The 15,429-nt window shown below is 41.5% G+C and overlaps 1 protein-coding gene across 1 annotated transcript in view; it reads right to left on the bottom strand.

The window, feature by feature from the left end:
* Window positions 1-15,084, bottom strand: part of SPICE1 (spindle and centriole associated protein 1) — a 67,192-nt gene extending 52,108 nt beyond the window's left edge. The window contains exons 1-2 of the mRNA XM_008055470.2: window positions 14,965-15,084; window positions 6,974-7,072 (exon numbers count right to left, since the gene is read on the bottom strand). Of these exons, the coding sequence (XP_008053661.1) occupies window positions 6,974-7,072 (99 nt within the window). The 5' untranslated portion in view covers window positions 14,965-15,084. The remainder of the gene's footprint in view (window positions 1-6,973; window positions 7,073-14,964) is intronic.
* Window positions 15,085-15,429: the final 345 nt, after the last annotated feature.

Here is a 15,429-nt window from a genome sequence, read left to right as displayed (position 1 = left end):
GGGAGAGAGGGAGGGAGGGAGGGAGGGAAAGCGAAAGAAAAAGAAAGAAAGAGAGAGAAAGAAAGAAACCTATTATATTACAATGAGAAATGAAGTTTGAGGACAATGCATAATGTCGAAAAATGTGAAAATAATCACTTAAAATAAAAAGACACAAAACTGAAATATGGCAGGGCTACCACATGCACAACTCCAGGAGGTAACATTAGTAATTGAATCCCTGTAAACAGCACCCCTTGGAATTGTGTGGTGCACAACTCTAAGAAGCAGCCCTGCAACTTGGCCCTTTCCAAAACAACTTCAGTCATTCTGCTTCACAGATCTGGTAGGACAGGAAATAAAATAAGTTAGGGTTTTACTTCATTTTTTTTTTTTTTTAGTTGGAGTCTCACTTTGTCACCCAGGCAGTAGTGCAGTAGCATGCTCACGGCCACCCCAGCCTCGACCTGCTGGGCTCAGGCAATCCTTCCACCTCTGCCTTCCAAGTAGCTGGAATTATAGGCATGTACTACCATGCCTGGCTTATTTTTTTATTTATTGTAGAGACAAGGTCTCATCAAGTTGCCCAGGCTAGTCCTGAACTCCTGAGTTCAGGCAATCCTCTCGCCTCGGCCTCCCAAAGTGCTGGGATTACAGGCTTGAGTCACCGCAGCCAGCCTGGGTTTTACTTGTAAGTGATAAGAAATACACTGAGTCAGAATAGCTTGTCATGTATTCAAAGGCTAATCTTTTTGGTCATGACTTGTATTTAGCTCAAGGCTTTCCTGCACAAAAACTGTCACTCCTTTCACATTAATTGAGAAAGGTACAAGACATAGGCCAGGCACAGTAGTGTGCGGCCTGTAGTCCCAGCTACTCAGGAGGCTGAGGCAGCAAGACCCCTTGAGCCCAGGAGTTTGAGGCCAGCCTGGACAACACAGCAAGACCCTGTCTCTAAAAAAGAAAAAGAAGGGGAGGAAGATCATGAGAATTTTTTTTAATAATTGTTTTTACTAATTTAAAAATTCAGGCATACAAATAAGTGTTATGTTTGGAATTAGTTGTCATAAAAGAGAGCATAATAACTTCATCACTACTACTATGAATTAAAACTTTTATTTTTTTAATTTAAAAAATTAATGTATTATCATATAACTGCAGAAATCTTTAAGCACTAAATCTAACTATTAGAACTGGAGGTTGAAGGCCCATTGAAGGAATCCTTAATATTGTGAGGCCTAGGTTTCAAAAAGCTACCAATTCTGGAATGAATTCTACTCTGGAACTGTTTCTTTACTACTTCTTATTGCAATTCTTTTAGTGTGAAATGAAACCTTTGAAACTCAGGTAAGACAGCACCAAAGTCAAAGGTAGTCCAAACTCTCTCACAGCAGATAACTTAAATTCAGCAGTTGGTTTCTTAACTCCTTCTCCTTTTTGAAAAAAAATCCCTTGAAATCCCACCTTTTGCTATTGGGCCAGCTCTTTTCTTCATCATCTCCATTTAACCACACACTACCATCGTTCAGTTTGGTTTTCAACCCCCCACATTTTTCAAGAATTTCTCCGTAATCCCCTTCTTCTAGGCCTTGAAGATCATATTCAGTTTCCTTTTTGTAAAGATTTTTTCATGCATTTGCTATGGCTATTTATTTTACTTCATCCCAACTTTTTTCCCAGTTAAAAACTATACTTTTTATTTTAGATTTTTATTTTTAGATTTTAATTTTGGAAACTTTTTCTCCTTTATCTCTTGTTCATCATCACTTTTTTCAAAAATCACAAGACTCTCTTCAAGTTGCTTCCATCTATAAAATTGTTTGCAGCTCAAGATCACACCTTGATTCGTTGGTTGAATCAAGGTTGAAGAGTTATGGGGAAAGAACATGCATTTTATTTGACCATCCTCACTGATCAGTGATTCAGGGGAAGGCAAAGCTGGGGAATTGTCCAGAAGTAACAATGTCCTGAGGTCCTCTTCGTGGAATCTTAGAACATTAAGTTGAAAATGCCGGACAATGCTCTGGTAAACCAAACATCTTTACAAGGTTTACATAAAACAGGTAATGTACTTGTGTCCTGTTTCACACTTTTGGACAGCTTTGACTTGCCAATAATGATTGACTTTAATTTATTAAGGTGTTGAGCAATGTTTTCAGAAGTTGAACTTAGGACTTGTTCTCCACATACTTTTCGGTTCCCAATCACATGCCTATTTCAAAACCGAAAATAGCCAACCAGTGCTAGCTTTGAAATCTGTTCACCCAAAACACTGAGAATCTCTCTGCAGCAGCCTGAAGCTCCATACCTCTAACAGGGACATAAGCCGAGCGTTTCTATAGACCACATCATCTACATCACCACATTTGACTGCTGTTGTCCTCTTTCTCTTCTCAGCCCCTACTAGTAGCATGTCCTGCTTCAGTACAAAGTCCAAAATTAGTTATTTTTAATGTCATAAAATGTTGATTTACTAATTCCAAATTCATCCATTACACTTTTAAGCTTTACTTCCACTCAGAACCTTCATTTTCTCCTCCAATTTCAGTGTCATACATTTTCCTCTCTTACTCATACTGAATTTGATTTTGAACAACCAATAGGAGAAAATAAAGGGAGAAGTCTTACTGAATTAGAAAAAAAACTTTTTAAAAAACAACAAAAAACTAGCTCATAGCCCCAGAAGGCACAAGCATTTATGCTGGAGGGTAATGGATAAAAGGGATAATCGTGAGGTAAAATCTAGAGGTAAAAGTCTTCTATTCTCAGAAAGCTGCCACTGCCACAGTCCTGTCTGGCTGCTGCTCCTGGAAGATATGAGTGATTAGTTTTTAGAACCTCCTTGCTCCTTCTCTTCCTTGACAGATATGGCAGGCCCAGGAAACCTGCATACTTTCGCTAATTCAATATAGGAAAAGAAACAAGACAAAGAGAGAAGGCATTGAATGAGATGTACCCACAAGAGAATTTCCTGGCAATAACCCAGATGGGATAAGTCTCAGTAAAAAGTGATACTTTAATCTGTCATGGGATTAGGGTTAAAAAAAAAAAGTGATGCTTGAGAAGAAGGGAGTGTGAAAGACTAAGGCAATGACAGAGTAATCCTGTGTAGCACAGATGTAGCATGGCTTCTCCCTTTTCAAAAAGATGCAATTTTACCTTGCTGACGGAAAAGAAAATGGTGCTCATATTGCTCTGTACATAGTGTCACTGGGCAGTGGTTCATCTCCCTGGGGACTCCCAGCTACAAGGACCCTGACATTGGGATGTCTGGAGATCTGGAATTTGGGAACAGTTGCATAGAATCTTGAAGTGAAGAAGAATGTTAGTAGTTTTCTATTGTACGTATGAATGAAATCCAACTTTTATTACATTCAATATGGCATTCTCAAAGACTAAACTTTAACTTGAGTATCTCTTACGTTTACCAAGGTAATTTGTAAGTATGTAAATAACTTCTTAGTGGCACTTTTCCACTCTCAGATATTCTTCCTTGGGTACATCTGATATATTCTCAAGTGCAATTTTTCTCACTGAAACTGTTCTCTATTTGAGATGTCATCAAGTTCCAGAATCATGGCAACTTTTAGAGATGGCCCAAAAGATTTACAAATATTTTACCATAGCTAAAAAATTAAAAAGATCTGTGCTTTCATTTGTCTTCCCAAATTTACATTAAGGTGTTGAGCAACATATTTTCCATGTTTGAGACTTAGATTTCTCGTCAATGTATATTTTACTTAATTTGAACTAAGACTCAACAGAAATCTAAAGGTTTCTCTACTGATGCTTTTAATCAATTGCTTCCCAGAAATTCTTCTGTTGGCAAACTCTTCCGTAGCTCTGTGCCCTCAAATATTCCTTTCGGGCCCTCCTAGTGCTTCCCAAAGTCATTCCAGGTCCTTAGAAATGCCCTAGTCTAGATTAATTTCATGATTCTTATTCCTGATATACAACCTCATGGGAAGAGAATGGAGATATACACCTCCATTCCAGGTGTGCCCCCCCCCACCAAACCATAATAGTTGTGAGGAATACACTGCAACCAGGAAAATGACACAAAACCCTCAGGGGCCATTGTTTCTGATCTAGTGAGTGGACTGAGAGAGACAAAACTGCCTCTTCCTCGAGGCAGCTGCGACAAGCTGGAACACCGCAGGCTGGACCACAGGAAGACAGACAGCGTGGGACGTGTAGGGGGGCAGAGCACCTGGAATGGACAAAAGTGGCAGTTTTTGTGTCTTCCCATGAGGACCAAACATCACTGGTTGGCCGCCTGAAAGCCACGCAAGACAGGGGTGGGCACGTGACGCCTCCGGCAGCAGAGACCTGAGGGCAAAATCCACACGCCTGCTGGTACAGGGTCCTCTAGGCGGGCCTGGAGACTCAGTGGCATTAACTCTCCCTCCCTTCTAGGGCTGAGCCCGGGCACGTGCCCCTATATTATTTTGAAATTGCCTTTAAATCTAACTTAAAAGCCATTTCAGAAAATGTCTCGCTATTTTTACCAAAACAGTATTAATCAGTTTGATCTCTCCTCCATCATTTATCATTCACTCCAAATGATTTATGACTATTTTCCAGGATCAGTCTGTTTTAAAAAAACAAAGACTTTTCCCGTACTGGAGATAATGAAAAGTAAACAAGGAAGCACATTAGCAGCATATCAAAATAAAGGCAGTCGTCCCATGATATCCATTGGAGATTGGTTCCAGACCCCAAATATACCAAAATCCACATATACTCAAGTACCGCACAGTTGACCCTTCATATATGTGAGTTTCACATCCTGAAAATACTGTATTTTCTATCTACTTTTGGTTACAGAGGCAGAACCCACAGACATAGTCAACTGTATTTATTGAAAAAATCTGCATATAAGTAGACCTATGCAGTTCAAACTCATGTTGTTCAAGGGTCAACTGTACCGAACTTACCAAAGTAACCAGTCTGAAGAAGATAATACTTATGTTATCACATACTTTTTCTTCTCTCTTAATCAGTCTCATTCCTTAGAGTTACACCCTTATATTTTACAGCCAATCAGATTGCAACAAAACAATCTAAACACAGAGACATCCAACTGCCCCACTCCAAAGGCCATCAGTTTGCCCAAGATATCTGGCTAAGGTGGTTGGCTACAAACCAGAAGATTCCAAGTCCAAAAGAATCTCCAAGATCCAAACTAGTCCCTGACTACTCTCCACAATGAAAAGTAAAGGTTCCTAAATCTTGTAGTTCAAACCAAAGTATCAGGCCGTGATAGACATAAGTCTACTTGGTACCAGGTGATTTTCAGGTTAGGAACCAGAGATTATATGTCCCAGCTATTTGAAACATGTCTTGTATCATAAGAAAATCTTTGGGCCGGGTGCAGTGGCTCAAGGTTGTAATCCCAGCACTTTAGGAAGTCAAGGTGAGAGGACTACCTGAGCCCAAGGGGTCAAGACCAGCCTGGGCAATTTGGTGAGACCTCATCTCTACAACATATCAAAAAATTAGCCAGGTGTGATGGCACACACCTGTAGTTCTGGCTACTTGGAAGGCTGAGGCAGAAGGATCGCCTGAGCCCAGCAGGTTGACGCTGGGTTGGCTGTGAGCGTGCCACTGCACTCTAGACTGGGTGACAGAGTGAGACTCTGATTCAAAAAGAAAAGAAAAGAAAATCTTTGTACTCAAATTGAACAGCATCTCAAGATGAGCAACAAACAGTTCACAGGATAAGACAAGGATCACCTACTTTTTCAGTCAAAATTGTCATTCACATGATTATTGCTATGAGTTGCTATGGGCAAATTTTACAAAGGTACTCCAAAAATTAAGCCTTCAGTGATGCAGATGTGCTAGAGTTGTCTTACTGCAGTGAGTTCTCAAAGTGAAGGTAAAAAGACTTTTTTTTTTTAAACACACTCCTCATCCCCTTAAGATTCCAATTATTCAAAGGAGATAGAGGTTACAGCCTAGACATGTATATTCGAAAAACCTCCCCAAAGGATTCTGCTCTTCCCTCCAAGACCTAGTATACAACATGCCCAGACAGCCACCCCACTCTATTACACACTGACCCCTTCTATGGTTTGGATGTTGTACCTTCCAAGTCTCATGTTGAAATGTCATCCCCAAGGTACCTGATCTCAAACCAGGCTAAGTGAGGACCAATGGGAGGCCCAAACTTCACCTGTATGATGACCACTTATGTACCTAACCCTGAATTGTACCCCACATCTTTACAATAAAAAATAAAATAAAAAAAGAAATATGATCCCCAATGTTGGAGGTAGGACCTAGTGGGAGGTGTTTGGGTCACAAAGGAAGATCTTTCATGAATGGCTTGGTGCCATTCTCATGATAATTAGTGAGTTCTTGCTCTGTTAGTTCATTCGAGAACTAGTTGTTTAAAAGATTAGCAACTCGTTGGGTACAGTGGTTCACACCTATAATCCCAGCACTTTGGGAGGCTGAGATGAGAGGATTGCCTGAGTCCACGGGTTCAAGATCAGCCCGGGCAACTTGGCAAGACCTCATCTCTACAATAAATCAAATTAGTCTGGTGGTAGTGCATGCCTATAATTCCAGCTACTTGGAAGGCTGAGGCAGAAGGATCACCTGAGCCCAGCAGGTCGAGGCTGCAGTGGCCGTGAGAATGCCACTGCACGCCAGCCTGGGCGACAGAGTGAGAATCCAACTCAAACAGAGTGGTGCCACCTTTCTCTCTCTGCTTTGGCCACGTGACACGCCAGTTCCCCTTGCCTTCTGCCATAAGTAAAAGCTTCTTGAGCCTTTATGAGGAGTATATGCCAGTGCCACACAGAACCCATGAGCCAAATAAACCTCTTTTCTTTATAAATTACCCAGCTTCAGGTATTCCTTTATAGCATTGCAAAATAAAGTAGTACGGCTGCATTCAGAACCAGGTCCAAAGTGACCAGGGCATATCACGACATCTATTCCTCCAGAGTACCATTATATTGTTTACTATCCCACCTAGACTTACATCCCATTCTTGCTTCACTGAAGTTTTCTTCTTCTTTACTTTCAGTGTTTTTCTTCCGCTTCCTCGGGGAAAGCAGCGGTTTACTCTGACAAGTGACATCTAGGAATAATAATAATATCACATTTTAAAAATACAAGCAAAAGTAATAAGCATCACCAGAGAGGGGAAAAGGACATCTAGAGAAAACAATCTTAAAATTTCAGAAGAACAAATTAAGCATGATGAAAGGAACAAGCTATAAAAACACTTGGTTCTCTCATTTTACAACTAATTGGTACTGAAACTTAAAATAAAAGAGGTCTCAAGTCAATAACTTAAATATACTTGATAAAGAACTCTAGGAATGCAGAAATTATGGCCTAAAGCAGAGAACTAGGACAACAGTCATAGCTTTATCATCAGTTACATAAATCCACAATTAGTAGAGAAAATGCCAGTAACATGCTAACAATATGAATGCAAGGTGAAGAGAGAAGACAAAGGAGAGTTGGAGTTCTTTTTTAAAAGTACTCTAACACTCAAAATCACTACCAGGTACATAATGTGCTTACCTTAAAATAAAGGTAGCTAAACTTTAGAGAACAAATGAGGTATGAGACCACTTCTACTATATCCTTCACATAATACAAAATGGAGCTACTTATTTTAAACTAGAATTAGTAAATTGCCAACATTAGCTTGCCACTCTTAAACTAGCAATGCTAAGAACACTGAACCAAATATTACACAAAATTAGAAAAAGACCCATAGTCCCTGAACACCAGGATTTTACAATATATATATGACTTTTAAAAAGAAACACTTAGCCAGGCTCGGTGGTTCAGCCTGTGATCCCGCGCCTTTGGGAGGCTGAGGTGAGTGGATTGCCTGAGCCCGCGAGTTTGAGACCCGCCTGGGCAGCGAGACCTCATCTCTACAATAAATCAAAAAATCAGCTGGGCATGGTAGCGTACGCCTGTAATTCCGGCTACTTGGAAGGTTGAGGCAGAAGGATCGCCGGAGTCCAGCAGGTCGAGGCTGCGGTGGCCGGAAGCGGCCACTGCACTCCAGTCTGGGCGACCGAGTGAGACTCCAACTCAAAAAATAAAAAAATAAATAAATAAATAAAATAAAAAGAAACACTTGATGGCTCTTATTCCAGAACCTCTTTACCTACCTAAAGAATTACAGAACTTTCCATATGACCCCCTTATTCCCAATCAGCCTAAAACAAAGACTCTAGTATTTTCCTTAAGGATATGGATTTTTAAAAATCGTGGTCTACTGTAACTAAAATGCCTAACTTGCAAGTGTTTCTCAAGAGTTTGCCCTCCATCTTCGTTGTTCTCTTTACTCTCTTATCAAGCACATATAACTCTTTAAATATGGTATCCAATTTCAGAGTTTACAACTCAGCCAAAGGGAAAAAGTCACACAAAAGTTAGAGAGTAACACTGATGATGATGATGATGATGACGATGGTGACAGTGGTAGCAGTGGTAACGACAGCATCAACTGATACTGAGTGCTTACTATAAGTCTGGTACTGGTCTAAGCTCTTTACACATTATCTTTATAATCCTCACAGGAACCCCATGAGGTACTTACTATTTATTACTCATTTTGCAGATGAGAAAATTAAGGGACAAAGATTAACCAACTGTGAAAGTCAGAGTTAGTAAACTGAGTCACAAATACCACGTTAAAAGATATGAAACAGAATAGAACTAAGAGTCTGAAACAAACCCTTACATTTATGGTCAGTTTCTTTTCAACAATGGTGCCAAGATAATTCAATAAGGAAAGAATAGTCTTTTCAACAGATGATGCTGGCACAATTGGAATGAAAAAGAATATGAAAAAGAATGAAACTTGACCTCTACCTCATACTATATACAAAAATTAATTTAAAATAAATCATAGATATAAGTGTAAGAGCTAAAACTACAAAGTTCTTAGAAGACAACAGAAGAGCACACCTTCGTAAGCCTTGGGTTAAGAAATGGTTTCCTAGTACTTTAACCACTTAGATCTCCAATTTACTCTTTGGAAACAAAGGGGAATCATAAATGCCAGTAAATCTATGATGAGTTATGCGTCCATTAGAATTATATTAAGAATGTTTCATGACACAGGAAAATACATAATAAGTATAAAAAGTAGAATCTGGAACCATGTGTACAGTGGATTCACAATGATGTTAATATATGCATTATTAATAATGCACTTATCAGGCTGGGTACGGTGGCTCACATCTATAATCCCAGCACTTTGGGAGGCCAAGGTGAGAGGATTGTCTGAGCCCACGGGTTCGAGACCAGCCTGGGCAACTTGGCAAGACCTCATTGCTACAGTAAAATTTTTAAAAAATAGCCAGGCATGGTGGTGTGTGCCTGTAGTTCCAGCTACTTGGAAGGCTGAGGTAGAAGGATCACCTGAGCCCAGCAAGTCAAGGCTGCAGTGGCCGTGATCATGCCACTGCACTCTAGCCTGGATGACAGAGAGAGACTCCAACTCAAAAAAACAAACAAACAAACAAATCCACTTATCTGTGCTAAGAGCTTCACATTTGATCCCACAACGCTGTAAGGCATGTACTACCTTGAGAGATAATATAGCATAGGGGCTTAGAGTACAATCTGGAATCAGACTGAGTTCACATCCCAGTTTTGTCACTAACTGTAAAATATTAAATATATATGAACTTAGAACATATGAATGTTTATTTATATATTTAATAAATATTAAAGTATTTAATAAAATATCAAATATTAATATATTTAATAAAATATTAAATATATATGAGCTTAGAACATATGAAGCACATATATATATGTGCTTAGAACTCCTGCCTGGCATATACAGAGTTCTAAGTGTTGAGGATAATTATTTCAGGACTAACAACTATCAACCCCTTTCCCAAATGAGAAAAATGAGGCTTTAAGAGAGTAAGTAAATCGCTTGAAGTCACACAAATAATAATGGGCAGACCTGAGAGCTGACATCAAAACCAGGTCCGAGTGTAAGGCACATGCCAGAAAACTTTGCTAGAATTGGGTTACCTCTGCTTGCATCTATTTTTTCCAAACTTTCTACAGTGAATCTATGTCACTCTTAAGAATAGGGAAGGCTGGGCTTGGTGGTTCAGTCTGTAATTCCAGAACTTTGGGAGGCCGAGGTGAGCGGATTGCCTGATCCCGTGGGTTTAAGACCAGCCTGGGCAACTTGGCGAGACCTTGTCTCTACAAAAAAAAAAAAAAAAATTTAGCCGGTCATGGTAGCACGCACCTGTAGTTCCGGCTACTTGGAAGGCTGAAGCAGAAGGATCATCGGAGCCCAGCAGGTTGACGCTGGGGTGGCCGTGAGTATGCCACTGCACTCCAGCCTGGGCAACAGAGTAAGACTTCAACTCAATAAAAGGGGGGGGGCAGAATTCTATTTCAAAATTAAGTATTTAAGATATTAACTTATTCAGAGGCTAAAATTCCACCAACTTCAATTCTGAAAAACCAGTCATGAATCTGAAGTATGCAAAGGCTTATGAGTAGTCAAAACAGCAGTCAAAAGGTCCATGTACTTGTTTTATTTCATAGGTGAGGTCCTTAATACAGCAACATAAAAAATTTAGAAAAAGCAGTATTTTTAAAGATCATAGTTGTTTGCACCTAATGGTTTCTGATAGTAAATACAATGTATCAAACAGAAAAGGTTTTTTTAAAAAGCAAAGAGATATGGAAATTAAAGAGATGACCAAATGTCTGAGTATTATTTGTGTGAATGTGAAATTATTAATTTTAACATAAGAAAATGCTACATTTAATGAAACTATATTCACTTGACAAATACAAACAGTGGTAACTTGGAAGTGTGCATCTGTTATCAAGTTTTTGACTTCAATTTAGCCCAGTAAAGATGGTTATGTTCATCCTAAGATGACCTCCAGTGAGTCATGCCCTTGCTTGTGTAATCACCTCCCCTTAAATTTGGGAAGGACCTCTGACTTGTTTTAGCCAACAAAATAACACGAAAGTCGGGAAAGATGTCATTCTTTTTTTTTTTTTTGAGTTGGGAGTCTCACTCTGTCACCCAGGCTGGAGTGCAGTGGCACACTCCCAGCCACTGCAGTCTCGACCTGCTGGGCTCAAGCAATCCTTCCGCCTCAGCCTTCCAAGTAGCCGAAGCTACAGGTACACGCCACCATGCCCAGCTAATTTTCTTTTTTTAATTGTAGAGATGAGGCTTCACCAAGCTGCCCAGGCTAGTCTCAAACCTGAGGGCTCAGGTAATCCTCTCAACTCAGCCTCCCAAAGTGCTGGAATTATAGGCATGAGCCACCACATCCGGCAGAGATGTCATTCTTATAATTACAGAGTTTATACAAGACTGTCTTGGAAGAGTACAGCAAACAATGCTCTCCTGCTGACCTTGAAGAAGCAAACTGCCATGTTGTAGCTGCTTCTGGAAAAGGCCAGTGGCAAGAATTCAAGCAACTGCAGGCAACCTCTAGGACATGAGAACAGACTTTGGTAAGAAGCTGAGGGGTGGAAGGAGGAAAGAATGAGGCTCAGTCACACAGCCACAAGGAAATAAATTCTGCCAGCAACCAGAATGCACACTGAAGTGGATTTTTACCAAGGTGAACCTCGGGTCAGAATGCAAACTGGGCAACAACTTGATGACAGCTTTGTGAGACCCTAAGCAGAGAACCTAGCATAACCCATGTCCAAACTCATAGTCCACAGAATTTTTGAGATGAATAAATATGTAATTGTTTGACACCACTAAATTTGTGGTAATTTGATACACAGGTAACTAGTAAACTGGCCAACTCTAAATTGCAACCTGTGTATGGTTAAGATCACAAAGGTGGAACTAGGCTATTATCCCATCTCTGTCCTTCCTTTTACCGTTAAATCTCATGAAGAGGTATAACTAACCCTTAGTTATACCTCAAAGTTTTGTTAACACAGAAACTCTGACCCCAGCTCTATACTGAAAAGTATTCTCTTGAACATCACCAATAATGGCAACCAAATTGTTCTTAACCAAGGATCAGACTTTGCGATATAACAAAGGAATTTTGTGCCACTTATAGAAACCAGAAATCATAAGGTGCTGTAGTTTACTGTTAAAATGTAAGACTGGAGATATTCTAATGTTTTATAGTGCTAAGAAATCAAATAATATAGTTAGTGCAGCAAAAAAAATCTAGGCCTGTTTGGACAAAATCTACAATACATTAAAATCTACAATCTAGTCCTTTCCAGCTGTGCAGACTTGGCTTTCATGACACGCTTTCTCCTGGTTGTTCTTTTCTCCTTTTCTTCACAGGCTCCACTGGCCCCCTCCTCACATACAACTTAATCAAGGGCCTCCTCCCAGTTCTAGCCCAGTACTTTTGTATGTCCATTAGATATCCTCTCCTTTCATCTAATAATTGTTTGAGAGAGTCTACCACACACCAAGCACTTGCTAGGGATTAGAGATACAACAGTAAACAAGTCTAATATGGTGCCAGCTCTCATGGAGTTACTTTCTAGATCATCACTACATTATCTAATTTGTATCCTCCCTCAGTGATCTTACCTACTCCCTTGAGCAAAGCTATGAATGTATTAGACGTACAAACACACTGAGTCCCAAATCAATGAGAGACACGTTTCCTCAAAACTCCAAACTTGGTGGTATGCACTTATAGTCCCAGCTACTCAGAAGGCTGAGGCAAAAGGATCCCTTGAGCCTAGGAGTTCAAGGCTACAGTGAGCTATGAGCACATTACTGCACTCCAGCCTGGGCAACAAGATCCTGTCTCTTAAAAAAAAAATCAAATGTTCATTTCTGTCTACAGTGTATATCTTCCAAATTTCTCAAATACAGTATATCAAAATACAGCGGGCAACCCCTCAGGTCCCCTCCCATTCTGGGAGCTTTCCTGTCCTCTCAATAAATCCTGCTTTAAAAAAAAAAAAATACAGCTCATCATTCATACCTTTCAAATCTCTAGTTTTTGATATATAATTGAATAACTCAGTAACTGTCTGTTGAATAAGCTGAACTTACAAAATTACCTTCTAGTTGCTCCATTTTAAAAACAGTATCAGCCGGGCTCGGTGCCTCAGCCTGTAATCCCCACCCTTGGGAGGCTGAGGTGAGTGGATTGCCTGAGCCCACGGGTTCGAGACCCGCCTGGGCAACAAGACCTCATCTCTACAATAAATCAAAAAATCAGCCGGGTGTGGTAGTGCATGCCTGTAATTCCGGCTACTTGGAAGGCTGAGGCGGAAGGATCGCCGGAGTCCAGCAGGTCGAGGCTGCGGTGGCCGGGAGCGGCCACTGCACTCCAGTCTGGGCGACAGAGTGAGACTCCAACTCAAAAAAAACCCCAAAAAACAAAAAACCTTAGCATCACCTCAGTTCCTGTCTCTTAGTCAATCAGATAACACAATCTATTAAAATTTTCCCTAAAAAATCTCTTTTGTCCACGCTTCTCCATTGCTTCTAAAAATATTTTGTTCAGGCTTTCATTATTCTAATTGGTCTCCCTTTCACTCATTCACTCCATCATCCATCTATTAATCCAACAAATATTTTGAAAGCATCTGCGGCTGGGCTTGGTGTCTTAGCCTGTAATCCCAGCACTTTGGGAGGCCGAGCCGAATAGGATTGCCTGAGCCCGCCGTTTCGAGACCCACCCGGCCAACTTGGCGAGACCTGTCTCTACAATAAATCAAAAATTAGCTCGGTGCACGTGGGGGCCTGTAGTTCCAGCTAGGAAGGCTGAGGTGGAAGGATAGCCGGAACCCAGGAGGTCGAGGCTGGGTGGCGGGGAGTGTGCCACTGAGCTCCAGTCTGGGTGAGAGAGTGAGACACCAACTTAAAGAGTAAATAAAGCATCTGCTAAGAGACAGGCACCAGATATAACAAGAAAGCTGAATAGTCTATGCCCTCACAGAGCTTAGTGTTTATCAGAGGACTACAATTAAGTACTTAGAATAAAAAGACAACGTAGAAAGTAAATTCCATGTGCCACAGAAGTACCTAATGTACTCTACACAGTAAGAAAAGGCCGCCTCCTCTCCCTAATACCCCCAAAAACGTTTACACTGAGAGCTAAAGTATGAATAAAAGCCAGAAGCAGGGAAAAGAATATTCCATGAAGGGGAAAACGCATGTACAAAGAGCTTGAGAAGTTCAATCCAATTAACAAAGATCTGAGAGGGTGAGAGGCTCTAGAAAAGAAAGGCAGATTGTGGTCTTGGAAGCCACAGCAAAGTGAACAGTACCCTAAAGACCATACGAAGCCACAGAAGAATTTTAAGCAGGGAGAGTTACGATGGGATTTAGCCAATCCACTCTGACTAGTGTAGAAAACTGATCAAAGGGAAATAAGAATTCTTCCCAAACACTCCCCTGAATCAATCCTACCCAGATGTATGGATGAAGTATAGCTCTGAACCCTGTACTTAGTACTTCCTCTAAAGATTTGAAGGGCTCCCCATTGCAGAGAGAATCCAGCCCGCTTGACCTGCAGATGCCCTCCCCTATGCGGCCCAGTCCTTTCTCCTTTCCCATCTCCCACACATCCTAAAACCAAGCTCTCGCCTTCACACATAGTTCCAACCATTCTTTTCCCTCTGCTTGCAACATCCTGCAGACTCTCACTCCCTTCTCTACCGAATTAACTCCCACGGACTCCTCAAAACTCATTCAGGCCGCCCCCATCTCAGAAACCTCTCTGACATCTATGGATTTAAATGACCCTTCCGCTCCCAACGTACCCTGGGTAGTTTCTCTCTACGGCTAGCGGTCAACTCCTCGAAAAGCTGCCACCGAGTACCCCCAAATTCTGGTTACGCGCAAAAATTCCCGAAGGCAGTGCGCACGCGCAAACCCAGGGTGCTCCTGTAGCGCGCTAGATACAAACAAGGCCAGACAAGGCGTCTTGACACGCACACATAGCCTCAAAACACACACAGCCGCGGCGGCGCTAGATGGAGTAAGGATTCCCCAACCTAGGCGACGAGGTCCCCGGGAGCAGAAAGAGAGGCGCCACCACCGTGCTCCCCGCTGTATGTAGCCTGGTCCCTAAGGCTCGGTGGGACTGCAGGATGCAGGACTCCGCTCCATTATCTCAACCTGCTGGGCTATTTCTCATCGCTGCCTCCAAGGCGACCAAAACTTCAGGCTCCGGAACCGCGGAGCGCGCCGCGAATGAACGCGGCCCGCGGCTTCCGGGCTGTTGCCCAGGTTACCAGAGCCCCGCCTCATGCCCTTGCGTAGGTCCGGCGAACCCAGTGCGCAGGCGCCTCCCGAAGATCCGGTCGGCCCTGAGGCTAGGCGAGTGGTGTCTCTTGTGTTCTCCAAGTGTGCTCTCTGCAGGCTTCGGGGCAAATCTTTAAAGGATAGGGATGTAGCATTAGCCAATGCCCCGAGAATTCTCCAAAAGAAAAATGTTGATCTCCTCACCAGACTTCACA

The sequence above is a fragment of the Carlito syrichta genome, unplaced genomic scaffold (genome assembly GCF_000164805.1).
Source record: "Carlito syrichta isolate Samal-C Ts95f unplaced genomic scaffold, Tarsius_syrichta-2.0.1 Scaffold301859, whole genome shotgun sequence".
Taxonomy (NCBI): Eukaryota; Metazoa; Chordata; class Mammalia; order Primates; family Tarsiidae; genus Carlito; species Carlito syrichta.
This window is presented reverse-complemented; position numbering and strand designations above follow the sequence as displayed.